Source organism: Chrysemys picta, chromosome 1 (genome assembly GCF_011386835.1).
Source record: "Chrysemys picta bellii isolate R12L10 chromosome 1, ASM1138683v2, whole genome shotgun sequence".
NCBI classification, from domain to species: Eukaryota; Metazoa; Chordata; order Testudines; family Emydidae; genus Chrysemys; species Chrysemys picta.
The window spans coordinates 352,839,171-352,854,692 of record NC_088791.1 but is presented as its reverse complement, the minus strand read 5'-3'; the positions used below and the strand labels follow the sequence as shown (position 1 = coordinate 352,854,692).

Genomic DNA, 15,522 nt, shown 5'->3' with positions numbered 1-15,522 from the left:
GTGAGAATTTGACAACTGTGCCACTATAGAGCCCGCTTCTTTTGACTGTTTGAAAAAATGCCACCTTTCAGAACACTGCTTTTATATGGCAGATTGTATATGTTTCAGAATGTTTTTTTCTATATTTTTCCAGTCCCTTACTCTGTTTTTGGTGAATGCAGGGTCTCTCAAACTACTGTAAAACTGTCTGCAAGAAAGCAGAAAACTGGTACAGAACACTCTTGATTAATGACGAGATATCCTTTCCCCCTCTTGTCACACAGGTTTAAAGTCAGTGGCCCCAGATGATCACCCAGATGTATTTGCCCACTATATCACGAAGCTCTTTGTTTTTGACCCCATAAATGATAGGGTTGAGCATGGGGAGGACAAGGAAAGAATGGTTGGCCAAGATGATATGAACGTGTGGAGCAATGCCCTGACCAAACCGGTGGGTCAGGTTAGAGAAGAGGGAGGAAGCATAAGATGTCAGCATCACACAGATGTGGGCTGTGCAGGTGTTCAGGGCTTTCTGGTGCGCTTTCTTGGAAGAGATTCTGAAGACAGCCCTGATGATCACACCGTAGGACAGAGCAATGAGCGTCAGGTCTAACCCAATGACTACAAATGCTATCACCAAGCCGTACGTCCTGTTAAATGTGATGTCCCCACATGATATCTTCGCAACAGCTATGTGCTCGCAGTATGTGTGGGGGATAGTGTGGTTGCCACAGAATGGCAGCCTCCTCAGGAGCAGGGGCAGGGGCAGCATGATGAGAACAGCTCTTGTCAAACCCACGAACCCTAGCTTAGCTATTCGTGCATTGGTGAGGATAGTGGCATATCTCAGAGGGTTACATATGGCAACGTAGCGATCGAAGGCCATTGTCACGAGGACGGCTGACTGCATAGCAGAAACCGTGTGAAGGAAGAATGACTGGGTGAGGCAGCCACCCACAGTAATGCTTTTCAAATTGAACCAAAATATACACAGTGCCTTTGGCACGACAGAGGTAGACTTGCCAATGTCTGTGAGCGCCAGCATACAGAGCAGCAGGTACATTGGCTTGTGCAGGGTCTGCTCTTTGCCTACAACAAATAGAACCATGAAATTTCCCAACAGGCCTATAAAGAAGAATATACAGAAGGGGATGGAAATCCAGAGGTGAGCAGCTTCCAGGCCAGGGATGCCCATTAGGATAAAAGTTGAAGGGTCAGAGGGGGTGAGGTTGAAAGCTGCCATGAGGTGGCTGGTGCATTGAGAGGTCTCAGAAATGCTCAAGGTGCCTGTGAACAGAGATAAGCACAGTGAGGGGGTTACACACTTTATAACAAATAGTAGGGTAACTATTTTATAGTTATTACCAATCTAGAAAGGGAGGTGAGCAGTGAGGTGGCAATATTTGCAGATGGCACCAGATTATTTAGGTCATAGTCAAATCCAGAAAAGTCTTGAGGGGGAGCTAACCATGCCAGGTGAATGGGCAGCATGATGGCAGGTGAATTTTGATGTCAATAACTGGAGGGAAAACCTTGAACTCCTCAAACAGCTTATGGGGTTCTAATTTAACTGTATGAACTCAGGACAGGGACCTGGGCATCATGGTACACAGCTCTGTGCAACCCTGCTCACAGTTCAAGCACGGACAGAAACTAAGCAAATCACTGGGATCCAGGTGGAGTGGGATGGAGAATCTTACAGAACACAGTGCCATGAGATCAGTCAGTTAATGTTTCACCCTCAATCTATTTAGTTTAACAAAGTTGGTTAAGTTCACTTCATAACAGACTGTAAGTACCTACATGGGGAACCAATATTTAATAATAGACATTTTAGCCTAGCATAAGGAGGTGTAACAGGATCCAGTGGCTGGAAGATGAAGGTAAAGAAATTCTGACTGGAAATAAGGTGTACATTTTTTAAACGGTGAGAGTAATTAGCCACTGGAACAATTTACCAAGGGTCTTGGCAGATTCTTCATCACTGTGAATTTTTAAATCAGGGTTGGATGTTTCTCTTAAAGATCTGCTCTAGGAAAAGTGTTGCAGAAATTCTCCGGTCTGTGTTATACAGACTAGATGATCACAATGGTCCCTTCTGGCTTTGGAATCTACGAACATGTCCCCAGGAGTCAGCTGGAGGCATTTTGCCTGCAAGCTTTTACCTGAGCTTACGGAAGGCATTCTTTCTATTCATGACTGTTGAATTTAGCCCTCTGGGGAGAAATTCTCATGTGCGTGCTGCCCCTTTGACATGTTACACTAGGTGAGTATTTCACGAGGCTGAGGAATCCTGTGACTCACTTCATGTATGAATGTTTTAGGTGAGAAAAATAATGACTTTAGCTCATGAAATCTCATGCAACACTTGCTATTGATGGCTAGTAGAGCTGGCTAGCAAATGGTCCCAGAGCATCCTGGGTTTAACAACTGTGTCCCAGTGGCCCACTGTTTCAGGCAGCTACCAGTGGTTCCTGCACATGGCAGCTGTATTTATCTAGGCCCTTACATGTCCCAGGGTTGCCCATTCTTGTTATATAATGTGCAAACTTCTCAGCTAGTGAGTTGTTCCTGTGTAGCCGTCCCTGAAGCACCACGTGGTTTGCGTGGGTGTAACAAGAGAAGTCGCATTGGTGCCTTGGCATATGCCACTTATGGGTGAGATTTCTCACTGCTGAGTCACAGTCACTGATTACCTCCCAGCCAAGGGAGCAGGTGTGATGGGAGGCACCTCACCCCCTGCAGAGGAAGAATTTCAGGGAGCGTGGGGCATCTCAGAGGTTGTGCGAGTCAGGAATGACTGGGGAGCATGGAGAAGAAACTGGTGACCAGGGTGCTGTTGGAATTGGAGCAGCCTGGGATGGGGAAGGAGAGTATGAACAGGGGGACAGAATATTTTGGGAGATTGAAGCAGCTGAGGAGCAAAGTGTGACAGGTTCCCCCCTGGGGTGTCACCTAGAACTGGTTTCAGAGTAGCAGCCATGTTAGTCTGTATCTCTTACTTAATTGGCCTCTCAGAGTTGGTAAGACAACTCTCACCTGTTCATGTTCTCTGTATGTGTGTATATATATCTCCTCAATATATGTTCCACTCTATATGCATCCGAAGAAGTGGGCTGTATCCCACGAAAGCTTATGCTCAAATACATTTGATAGTCTCTAAGGTACCAGTGGTACTCCTGTTCTTTTTACCTAGGACTGGGGTACTCATTGCCCTGAACAGGTGCTTCCCAACCAGCTATTGAGTTACGCAGGTGTAACTATATAGTCAATAGTCATAACTTCAGATATAAAAAATGATACATGTATACAAATTGGATAATCATATTCAGAAAATTGTAACTTTTCCACTGACATATGACGACACATCTTGTATAAAATATATCATAATTATGTTATAATGATATCATACTAGTATCACTGTGAAGAACATGGGGTACAGTGTCACACAAAGATGAATGGTTCTTTCCAATGGTGAAATGCCTGAATTTACATAACAACAACAATTTTGGAAACAAAATTGAGTAAAGGTTGTGACATCCAGGCTGCAGTTCTGTGGCTTGCCAGGGCAAAGAGACATTGAGACCTGCCCAGTCTGGGAGCCAGGAAAGGTCCCAGCGTTTGGAGCCAGGAAAGGTCCCAGTGCTGGTCTTGGACCAACAATCAAAAGAGAAATTTAATTTCAGCAGTGCCTGTCAGTGTACACATGGCTCCCTGCCCCCACCACCTCTAGTGCTGCCTGCCTGTCCATGTACACCTCCCTGCCTGTTCACATAACCCACAGCTCTGTTGCTTCTCTGTGTACACCTTGCTCCTTGCCCCCACAACTCCCAGCACTGCCTGCCTGTCCATGTAGGTTCCCCACACCCACAACTTCCAGCCCTGCCACACAGTGATACCCCTCACCCAGGACCAAAACCAGAAGCCAGACCCCACAGTGACAGCTCACAGAAATATCTCCTCAGACTAGGTTGAACTCAGTATCTGCCTGCACCGGGGAAAAGGGGGAGATCTGCCTCTCCAGGGGGAAAGGGAACCCCAGCAGCAGCTCAGCCTGTGCAGGGAAGGAGAGAGGGACAGAACTGGCAGGAGGGAGAGAGGACGTGGAGACTAAAAGGAGCCAGCGTGAGTAACTCTTCCTCAAAACTACACAAAGCTTTAACATATTGCAGCCTATTAGAAACCCAGACACCCCTTCCTGAGGCTGCTTTTCTGTGTTGGCAATTGCTGACGTTGCCATGAGACTGGAGTAGGATTACTCATGGGAGGAGGGATGATCTAGATGGAGGAAGGTGTCAGAGACAATATAAAACAGTGTGGTCCACACTACATTGCAATCTGAGACACCCTGTTCCCCAGGAGGCCTCATTATGCCTCCCTATTTCACCCAGTTTCAGGACCACACACACACACTGGTTTCCTGGACCTCCCCAATGTACTTTCTGGGACCTCCCCCAGTGAGATTTCCACCTGGTGTCCTCTACGCCAGAAACATGCTTTTATTTTTACTATCTTTTGGTGCTTCTTGTTGTGATGGGTTGGATTCCAGAACCCGCATTGGGAACTGCCAACTGATGTGCTGAGACTACTTCTAAGTCTGTTTTTCCTGATAATACTAAACAGTTCATGTCACCGTGCTGGTGAATTCCAGCCCAGATGGTTCTTGACTTGAACCCTGGAACCCTTCCTGAGCCCTCAGCACCAATTTTATTGCAGAAACAGGCAACTCACCGAAACCCAGCTCAGCAGAAAAAGGAAATCTCCATACTGCGGCAGAAAGGCAGATCCCTGAGAATCAGTGTATGAATTTCACATGCCTGATGCTCGCTGTGTTGGACAGCAACCTTTATGATTCCCTGTACAGTCCCTGCGGACTCTCAGGTTAGCCTGGACTCCCCGACAATTCCCTCGGCTTCCGGAGCAGCAAGAACAGCAAAAAATAGACCCTGGAGAACTTCAGCCTAAGAGCTTCCCCTGGGAGTGAAGAAATAAGTCTCTCATACCAGGGGCTCAAATTGTCAGGGCAAACTGAGTCTTGCAGATGTGTTAGAGTGGCCCAGCACTACTGAAACCCCGAAGAGAAAAGGAAGAGCCACGACATAGATGGACTCACTTGTCTATCAGTGTTTCTGTGCCGCTGCCCATCGCCATAGAATCTGAGCATCTCCTCCTCCCCTCCCGGCTGACGAGCCCTGCGCTCGATCCATGAGAACACGACATGCACATGGAAAGACTCTCACAAATTCTTGTTTCAAACACAGAGTAATAGTCCCTCCCATCTGATAGCCTCTCTCTGACAGAGGGTAGCACTGATTGCCCCTGCTTAGTCATAACCCCCCCATAGTGCATTAACATGCCATGGGCAGCAGCAACTTCCTGAGTCCCTTCGGTGATCAGCATGTGCCCTGAAGCCTGCGGATTGCTGGAGTCACTAAACAGGCTGTAATTAGGGAGGGTGGAGGGAGATGTTCAGAGACACAGATGTGAGTTAGGTGCCCAGTGTCCATCAGCATTCAGTGGGATTCTGGTGCCTTTTCCAATCTATTAAATTTTCTCTGCCCTTGTGCCTTTTCCAATCTATTATAGTCATGGCCTTCACAATATCCTCTGGCAAAGAGTTCCACGGGATAGGTCCAAAGAGTTTCTTGAGGATAGGTCCATCAAGGGCTACTAGTCAGGATGGGAAGGGATGGTGTCACTAGTCTCTGTTAGCCAGAAGCTCAGAACGGGCAATGGGGGATGGATCACTTGATGATTATCTCTTCTGTTCATTCCCTCTGAAGCACCTGGCACTGGGCACTCTCAGAACACAGCATACCGGGCTAGATAGAGATTTGGTCTGAAACAGTTGCACCATTTTTACGACTGAGAGGACGTATGATATAGTTCTATAAAACTGTGACTGGTGTGGAGAAAGTGAAATAGAACTGTTGTTTACTCCTTCACATAACACAAGAACTAGGGGTCACCCAATGAATTTAACAGCCAGCAAGTTTAAAACAAATGAAAGGAAATATCTCTTCACACACTGCACAGTCAACCTGTGGAACTCTTTGCCAGGGGATGTGTTGAAGGCCAAGACTGTAACAGGGTTCAAAAAATAATTTGATAAGTTAATTGAGGATAGGTCAATCAATGACTGTTAGCCAAGATGTTCAGGGACACAACCTCATGCTCTGAGTGTCTTAGCCTCTGACTGCCAGATGCTGGGACTGGAAGACAGGAGATGGATCCCTTGATAATTGATCGCTGTTCTTTCCCTCTAAAGCACCCGGCACTGACCACTGTCAGGAGACAGATAAGAACATAAGACTGGCCAAACTGGGTCAGGACAATGGTCCATCTAGTCCAGTACCCTGAGTCTCCTTTTTCCTCTCAGGGTGCTGGATCTCATAGTCAATGGGGCCCACATGCCTCACTACCTCAAACGGTCCCTGTCATCAAACCAGTAATTTGAACTGCAAGCTTGGTAGTAACAATAACACTCAATCATGCAGTTTACAAAAACAACAAGGAGTCTGGTGGCACCTTAAAGACTAACAGATTTATTTGGGCATAAGCTTTCATGGGTAAAAACCTCACTTCTTCGGATGCATAGAGTGAAAGTGAACACTCGCAGCTGGACTCCTGTGTTATAGGATTTCTCTTGGACCAGTTGTGCATTTAGCAAATTCTTCTAGCAAACACCTGCAAAGTCTTCAGGTGATTTCTTAATTGAAGAAGGTATTCAACTATGTTCATCACCTGGGGTCTTTGCTCTGACATGTTTCTCGAAGCAGGTCTGGAAATCCTCGAGGTTGCTTCCCGGACACCTAGTTAAAAGGGAGAAAACTTGGTAGCTTGAGGCACCTCCCTGATAGCAAAAAGGAGTGGGGGAGGGAAGAGAGTTGGTCCCAGTGTCTGGGATCTGAGGCTGCAAACTTCTGTAATGCCGCCATCAAAGTTCTGAGAAATCAATTCACCAGCCTAACAGTTTGGGGATGGTAGATCTACGTTCTGAATGCCTTTACCCTCAGTAGATCACACAGTTCTTTCATTAGTTGGTCATGATCAGTAAGGATTTCTCAGGATATTACCAAGTGGGAGGAGAATTTCATAAGCTAATTTGCAATGGTAAGTACACTGGTGGAGCACAAGGGGATGGCTTTGGGGTACACACCGTGTAGTCAAGGATAACAGTGATATGTTAATAGCTCACAGCACTCTTCTCTAGGAGCCCCACAAAGTCTATGCCTATTGTTTCAAATAGGTTATCAACATGGGGAAGCAGGCTGAGGGGGGTTTTAGGTATTCTCCTAGGACTGCACAGTGTAGTAGAGAGAGAGAGAGAGAGAGCCTAGAACACTGGTCCTGCTGCAAGATCTGAGGCCTGAACAAGAGGTTGTGATCTAAAGTTAGGCCAGGTATTAAAGCAGATGCTCACAAGTTCACTGTCCAGTACATGAACTTGGCAAAGTTGTCTAGTGTACTAGGCATTAGATATTTACATAAATATATTCCTGCTAGTGCGGATACATCCCAACCTAGTACAAGATAAGATGGCTTGACAAAATAATGAATAGGGCAGTTTTGTTTAATATATGAGGTACAAGAGGAAGTAACAAACAGATTTAATGAAACGGAAAAAGTGATATGTACGTTGTTTATCCCAGTTGTTTATTTCAGTCTATAAATGTTGGGGTACCTCACCTTAATCCTTTGTGTGGCCTAGGGGACAGCGGAGACTCCTGCTGCTGACTGAGCCACTCGGCACTCATGTGTTAGCATACCTGTAAGCATGGAGGGAGGGTGCGATGGTTATGCCTTGAGGGCAACACACCTGGCTGAGTGCCTTTGTCACCCAACCATGCCTGTGGTCTTTCTTTATGAGTAACTTTGAGGTCTGCTGAATGAGCAGGCTGCCTTGTCTGCTAATAACAATAACATTGGAGCTCCAAGGACAGGAGCACTGAGCAACCTGAACAGCATTACCAAGGCAACAACATTCCAGCCTTCAGCACATAACAACTGCCCGCTGACACTCTGAGCAGGAAGCACAACTGTCGCTGACTAGCTCCAGACAGCGGAGTTGTTCTCCCCTGCGCTCAAAGTGTGGCCACTGCCTCAGTCGCTGGGGTTCCACCACTTCCCCAGTCACCACAGGTAGTTGTTCATAGGCTTGACTAAGGATAAGATTATGTCACAGAGATCACAGAATCCGTGACTTTATGAGACATCCTTGACATTTTACGCTGAGCCCTGGGGTGGTGTGTGTCAGTTGGTGTGGGCCTGAGAGCTGTCAGCCACAGTAGCAGCAGGTACCGAACTAGGCCTGAATAAAGACTGGGAGTGGATGGGTCACTACAAAAACTAATTTTCCCCCTGCTGATACTCACACTTTCTTGTCAACTGTTTGAAATGGGCCACCTTGATTACATTGAACTCATTAGCACTACAAAAGTGATTTTTCCTCCCTTCTTGTCAACTGTTGAGAATAACCCACTTCCACCTTAATTGAATTGGCTCATTAGCACTGACCACCCCACTCGGTAAGGCAACTCCCATCTTTTCATGTGTTAGGATATATATTCTGCTTACTGTATTTTTCACTCCATGCATCTGATGAAGTGGGTTTTAGCCCTCGAAAGCTTATACCCCAATAAATGTGTTAGTCTCTAAGGTGCCACAAGGTCTCCTTGTTGTTTTGGCTGATACAGACTAAAATGGCTACCAATCTGAAACCAGTCTTTTTAATCTCTCCTCATATAAAAGGTGTTCTATACCCCTAATCATTTTTGTTGCCCATCTCTTTATCTTTATTCCCAAGGCTTTGGAGCTGTGCTCCGGCTCTGCTCCAGTTCCAGGCAAAAACCTGCAGCTTCACTGCTCCGGAGCTGCTCCGCACTCCAGCTCCGGGCTCTGCTCCAAAGCCCTGTTTATTCCAATGTATCTTTTTTGAGATGCAATAAAAGCCATGCTAGAGAATCCATGCTGTAAGGAGTTCCACATTCACCTGGTAGCTCAAAATCTGAGAGTGGGAAAAAAACAAACCTTTGCCAAGACAGGGCTAAAGATCACAAAAAGTAGGTTATTAAATATATTAAGCACAAAAGAAAAGGTTTAGGCCAATTGCTAGAGGGAGAAAGGAGGTTTGTTAATGTTGCAGAAAAGGTAGAAGTGGTGAAGAAATAGTTGTGTTCTGCATTTGGAAAGAAGCAGTAAGAGGTGATTAAATATCTTCCAGTGGATTTACAGTCAAGGAGGGTGTTAAAGAGCATCTACAGTAGAACCTTATGGTTACAAACACCAGAGTTACGAACTGACGGATCAACCACACATCTTATTTGGAACCAGAAGTACGCAATCAGACAGCAGCAGAGCCAAAAAGAAAAAAAAAGCAAATACCGGACAGTTCTGTGTTAAACGTAAAGTGTTAAAAAAAGAAAGGGAAAGTTAAAAAAAATTAAGAAGGTTAGGAAACAATGGAAAAGCTGGTAAGGGATTAGTTAAAAAATAAATCTAGGAATATAATTAATGCCACACAACAACATGGTTTTCGGAAAAAAGATCTTGTCAAATGTACCCAAGATGATGCTTTAATGAGAATATAAGTTTCGCTGATCAAGAGAACCGTGCAAATGCAATAAACTTCAGTTTCTCTGAGGCATTTAGTAAGGGAAAACATTCAGGTGAAAAAATGAACACCATACAATATCAGTAGATGTGATGTTATTCATATGAACTGTGACCGTATAGATCATTGTTGCAACCAAGGTCCTATAGTGGCACCAAATCTCATACAATGGAGGTCACGTAAGGTGTCTAAGACAAGGTTATGATTTGCTGACTATGATTATGCTATCTGTATGCACGTAATTTTATTGTATTTAAAGTTATAAATATTGGCTCTAAACTGTCTGTAGTTAAAACTTGTGCTATGCTTCTGGGTGACAGCCCAGACAATTTGAGAGAAGGCAGATACACCTTGTGACTTAGCAAGGCATGCGGGGACATGCCTATAGACAGAACTCTAAGGTTTTTCCATGCCATGTGCGGGATAGCTTGTTTTTGGAACAAAGAAAGCAGAGGCCCTATGGCAGGAAACTATAAAAGGCAGCTGCAACTCCTCCATCTTGTCTTCAATCCTGCTCCATACCTCCTTATCTTGATATAAACTGAAGCTCCGAAAAAATGACTGAATGACCCATCCCAGCTGGGGATGTACCCCAGAGACTTGATTTGAGGCTGCAGTTAATTCCATCACTGCTACAAGCCTCAACCAAGAACGTTGCCATTACTGTATGTAACTGATTCCATTTAACCAATATTAGCTCTCATCTATATTTCTTCCTTTTTATGAATAAACCTTTAGATTTTAGATTCTAAAGGATTGGCAACAGCGTGATTTGTGGGTAAGATCTGACTTATATATTGACCTAGGTCTGGGGCTTGGTCCTTTGGGATTGGGAGAACCGTTTTTCATTTACTGGGGTATTGGTTTTCATAACCATTCATCCCCATAATGAGTGGTGCTGGTGGTGATACTGGGAAGCTGGAGTGTCTGAGGGAATTGCTTTTATAACTTCTGGTTAGTCAGGGGTGAAACCAAAGTCCTCTCTGTTTGGCTGGTTTGGTGCCTTAATAGTAAAGGAACTCCAGCCTTGGGCTGTAACTGCCCTGCTCTAAGCAATTTGTCCTGAACTGATACTCTCAGCAGTGTCCCACCATAGGTAGCATCATTACAGTAGACCGCATGTAAAATGGAATAAAAAGTGGCTAATTGACGGAGCTCAGAAAGGATCATTGCCAGTGAATGGGGCAGTTTCTAGTGGGTTTCTGCAGGGATCAGTTCTCGGCCCAATGTTATTCAATATTTTAAACAATGATCGGGAAGCAAATAGAAAATCATTGCAGATAAAATGTGCGACGACCCAAAGATTGGCAGAGTGGTTACAATGAGGAGGCCAGGGTGGGCATACTGATTAATCTGGAGCATTTGGTGAGCTGGAATGCAAACAAAATATTTTAATACTGTCAAATTCAATGTTTTCCACTCAGAACAAGGAATGCAGGCCCGATCCACAGACTAGGGCACTGCATTATGGAACGCAGAGACCCGTAAAATTATTTAGCGGTCACAGTGGACAATCAACTCATCGTGAGCTTCCAATGTGATGCTGTGTCCAGAAGGGCTGATGTGATCCTTGGATGCATAAATGGTAGGGTAGTGAGTTGGAGCAGGGGAAGGATTTTACCTCTGCACATGGCATTGGAGAAACTGACTGCATCCAGTTAAAAGTTAGGAAACAAAGGGTTGAATAAATTGCGATAATGGAAAGAGGTAAAGCGTGGTGTTCCCCAAGGGTCTATACTGGGACCAGTCTTATTCAACATAGTCATAAATTATCTGGAAAAAGGGGTAAACAGTGAGATGACAAAATTTGCAGATGATACAAAATTACTCAAGATAGTTAAGGCCAAAGCTGACTGTGAAGAGTTACAAAGGGATCTCACAAAACTGGGTGACTGGACAAACACAATGGCAGATGAAATTCAGTGTTGATAACTGCAAAGTAACGCACATGGCAAAATATAATCTCAACTATTCAGACAAAATGATGGAGTCAAAATTAGGGTTACCCATCAAGAAAGAGATCTTGATGTCATTGTGATAGTTCTCTGAAAACATCCACTCCATGTGCAGCAGCAGTCAAAAAAGCGAACAGAATATTGGGAATCAATAGGAGACTGCTAGATAATAAGGCAGATAATATAATATTGCATCTATATAAATCCATGGTACGCAAATACATTGAATACTGCATGCAGGTTTGGTCACCCTATCTCAAAAAAGATGTATTGGATTTGGAAAAGGTACAGAGAAGGGCAACATAAGACTGGGACTTTTCAGATTTGAAAAGAGACGACTAAAGGGTGATATGGTATAGGTCTATAAAATCATGACTGGTGTTGAAAAATTGAATAAGGAAATATTATTTACTCCTTCACAAAACTCATAACTAGGGGTCACACAATGAAATTATTAGGAAACAGATTTAAAACAAAGAAAGTATTTCTTCAGGTCAACCTGTGGACTTTTTTGCCAGGGGATGTTGTGAAGGCTAAAACTATCACATGGGCCCAATAAGAACCAGATAAGTTCATGGAGGATAGGTCCACCAATGGCTAATAGCCAGGATGGGCAGAGATGGTGTCCCTAGGTGCTGTTTGACAGAAGTTGGGAGTGGGTGACAGGGCATGAATCACTTGATAATTTCTGTGTTCTGTTCATTCCCTCTGAACCACTTGACATTGGCCACTGTTGGAAGACAGTATACTGGACTAGATGGACCATTGGTCTTACCCAGTATGGCCGTCTTATGTTCTTATACAGACCCCAGATGTATCTGTCACCTGCCATAACCTACTAGACTCCACTCCCCTCCTAAAACTGAGATAGAACCTGGGAGTCCTGATGGGGTCTCCCTCTCTCTCTCTGTAGAGTTAATAGCAAAGTAAGAATACACATTAACATTTTAAACCTAACCAGTGTCTGTTAAGTGACTTGCCAGAAGATGTCAGAACATGTTAGTATTAGAGCTGGGTGGGTCTAATACTTATTTCTCTTTCTTTCTTTTATATAGGAATTAGATACAGTGCTCCTGTCAGCTAATTGCTAAGTTATCTGCCAAAACCCAAGAGTTTTCAAGAAGCCCCTGGAATCATGGTCAAAGTGGATGCACCCTAACAAAATCTGAAATGTGTCCCTTGCAGCTGAGGATGGGGGTGGAAGTGTTCCCGTTTCCAGCAATTAGAAAGGTGGCAACCCAATGAATTGTACATAGACCAATTCCCCAGTTTGTCATGCTGACACAGCACAGTAAGGCCAGGAAAGCATTTAATGTCTTATTGACTGAACTTTACGTGATTCGGGGAAGAGGGCCCAGCACAACATCACCAGCCAGCTGTGCATGGAGCTTGGACTGAGAGCCAGAGCACAAGCAGAAAAATTCAGGTCCCCTTATAAGTAAAGAGCTGGAGCAGCCTGTCCCGGATCTCTTTGGTCCTCACCCCATAGATGATGGGGTTTAGCGTGGGGGGAACCAGGAGGTACACATTGGCCACGAGGACATGGAAATACAGGGGCACATTGTGGCCAAACCTGTGTGTGAGAAAGGAGAAGGCAGATGGGATGTAAAAGGCTAAGATGACACAGAGGTGGGAGCCGCAGGTCCCCAAAGTCTTGAGCCGGGAGTCCTTTGTGGGGAGCTTGAAGATGGCCCTGAGAATAAGGGTGTAAGACATGGCAATAGAAGACACATCCAGTCCAAGCACAGTGAATACCACAAAGAGACCTTAGTAATTACTGATGCGGACGTCAGCGCAGGCCAGCTTCACCACAGCCATGTGCTCGCAATACGATTGGGGGATAATGTTGGTTGTACAATATGGCCATCTTCTCGCTAGGAAGGGATAGGGAAGTGTGAGCATGCCGCCGCGCAGCACCACGGCAAGGCCGATCTTGGCCACAATGGGGTTTGCCAGGAGGGTGGAATATCTCAGGGGATGACAGATGGCCACGTAGCGATCCAAGGCCATGGCCACAAAGATCCCAGACTCCATTGCTGAAAAGCAGTGAATGAAGTACAGCTGGGTGAGGCAGGCACTGAAATCGATCTCCCTGGAATTAAACCAGAAAATGCTCAGTGTTTTGGGCAGGATGGATGTAGACAGGACCAGGTCGGTGACGGCCAGCATGCAGAGGAAATAGTACATGGGCCCATGGAGGCTCGGCTCCCTCTTCACAATGAACAGGATGGTGGAGTTCCCCAAGATGGCTATGATGTACATTGCACAGAAGGGGATGGAGATCCAGACATGGGCCCCCTCCAGGCCAGGAATGCCCAGCAGGATGAAGGTGGAGGGGTTGGTGAAGTCGGTTGTGTTGGAATCTGACATGGAGTAGGAGGGAAGGTGTCCAACTCTGAGGCAGAACGGTGTCTCCTGCATGTACCGTACGTTCCCCTGACTTCCTGTATGTGCCCAAGCTCTAGGACGATGATCTCAGTAAATATTCCTGGATGGAGAGACAAAGTTAATATGAGACACTTAATTCACTGCTGGAGGCTGTTGTTATGAGTGAAGCAGATTGGCCGCTCTTCACACACTAAAAAATGACATGTTCATTATTCAGAGAAATAAATTCTGAAAAACTGACCCTACTAATGCCAATTCCATATTTTATGGTGCTCTATGTGACAATAATTCCTACATGTTGTGTTGCTGGAAACCTTAATAGGCACCAGCAGGAAACAAGAGTGTGAATACTGGTTATCCATCATTGTTCTTTAATGCAATGAAAGCCAGGCTAGAGAGTCATTGATAGTAGCTTAACGGAAACACTGGCTCGTTCACAGCAGTGGCCAAAACAAAAAAAATGATTGGATGCCTAAGGAATGGGATGGAGAATACCCTGCTCTGGACATGCATTCAGTTTTGGTCACCCAGTCTCTATACAGAATATAGCAGATAGAAAGGGGATTTCTGAGACAGGCTATGAGAATGGGGGAGGCTGCCATATGCGGACTGAAAAGTCTGGGACTGTTTACTTTAGAGAAGAGACAAAGAAGGGGGCTTATGATAGAGGAGAGGAAAATAAAGTTTGGAACTGATTACATTCAAATGGACAAATAGAGAACAGTTCCCAACCAGTAACTTCTATGGATACTTCGTGTTGAAAAGAGCTAATTCCCCAAAGCTGAAGCAAATTGTCAGCAAAACTGATTGGAAGGAGCTAAAAACCCTGTTCAGTGGCAAAGTGAAGGCAGCAGCTAGAGGGAAAAAAGATATATATATACACAAATAACTGGCTCTGTAATCTAGTGGAGAAAGGGAGAGCAAGGTCCAATGGCTGGAAGATGAAGCCAGACAGATACTACCTGGAAATAAGGGCCAAATTTTTAGCCCTGAGAGTGATTAATATTTGGAACAAACTGCAAAGGGAAGTTATGGATTCTCCAACTCCACATGTCTGAAGATCCAGACTGGATGGTTTTTTTGGAAGACCTTCTTGAGGACTTGTCTACACTTGTCTACAGTAGCTCTGCCTTAGCGCTTCAGTGTAAACACTACTTAAAACAATGGCAGGGGTTCTCGCATCAGCGTAGGTAATCCACCTCCCCAGGAGGTGGTAGCTAAGTGGATGGAAAACTTCTTCCATTGACCCCCATGCCAGCTATATCGGGGTTAGGTTGATATAGCTACAGCTCTCAAGGGTTTGGATGTTTTTCCTGTTGCAAAAAAAAGCAAATGTTACTTTTGGATGCATTAGCAGAGGCATCGCATGCAAGTCAAAGGAGGTGATAATGCCGCTGTACTGGGTGCTGGTTAGGCCTCAGCTGGAGTACTGTGTCTAATTTTGGTCACCAATGTCTAGGAAAGACATAGAAAAACTGGAAAAGACCAGAGGCAAGTGACAAAAATGAAAGGGCTGAAATTCAAGCCATATGAGAAAAGGCTGAAGGAACTGGGTATGTTTAGTTTGGAAAAGAGGAGATTGAGGGG

General features: G+C 45.0%; 1 protein-coding gene and 1 pseudogene across 1 annotated transcript; both read right to left on the bottom strand.

The window, feature by feature from the left end:
- Positions 1-271: 271 nt before the first annotated feature.
- On the bottom strand, positions 272-1,222 carry LOC103307032 (olfactory receptor 52D1-like). Its single transcript, XM_042845636.2, has one exon. The coding sequence runs from the start codon at positions 1,220-1,222 to the stop codon at positions 272-274; it is 951 nt and encodes a 316-aa protein (XP_042701570.2).
- Positions 1,223-12,969: 11,747 nt separating this feature from the next.
- LOC101938810 (olfactory receptor 52R1-like) lies at positions 12,970-13,968 on the bottom strand (annotated as a pseudogene).
- Between the last annotated feature and the right edge of the window lie 1,554 nt (positions 13,969-15,522).

Bases quoted from the DNA above. Each gene is read 5' to 3' on its own strand.
- LOC103307032 (XM_042845636.2), bottom strand. From the start codon at position 1,222: ATGGCAGCTTTCAACCTCACCCCCTCTGACCCTTCAACTTTTATCCTA.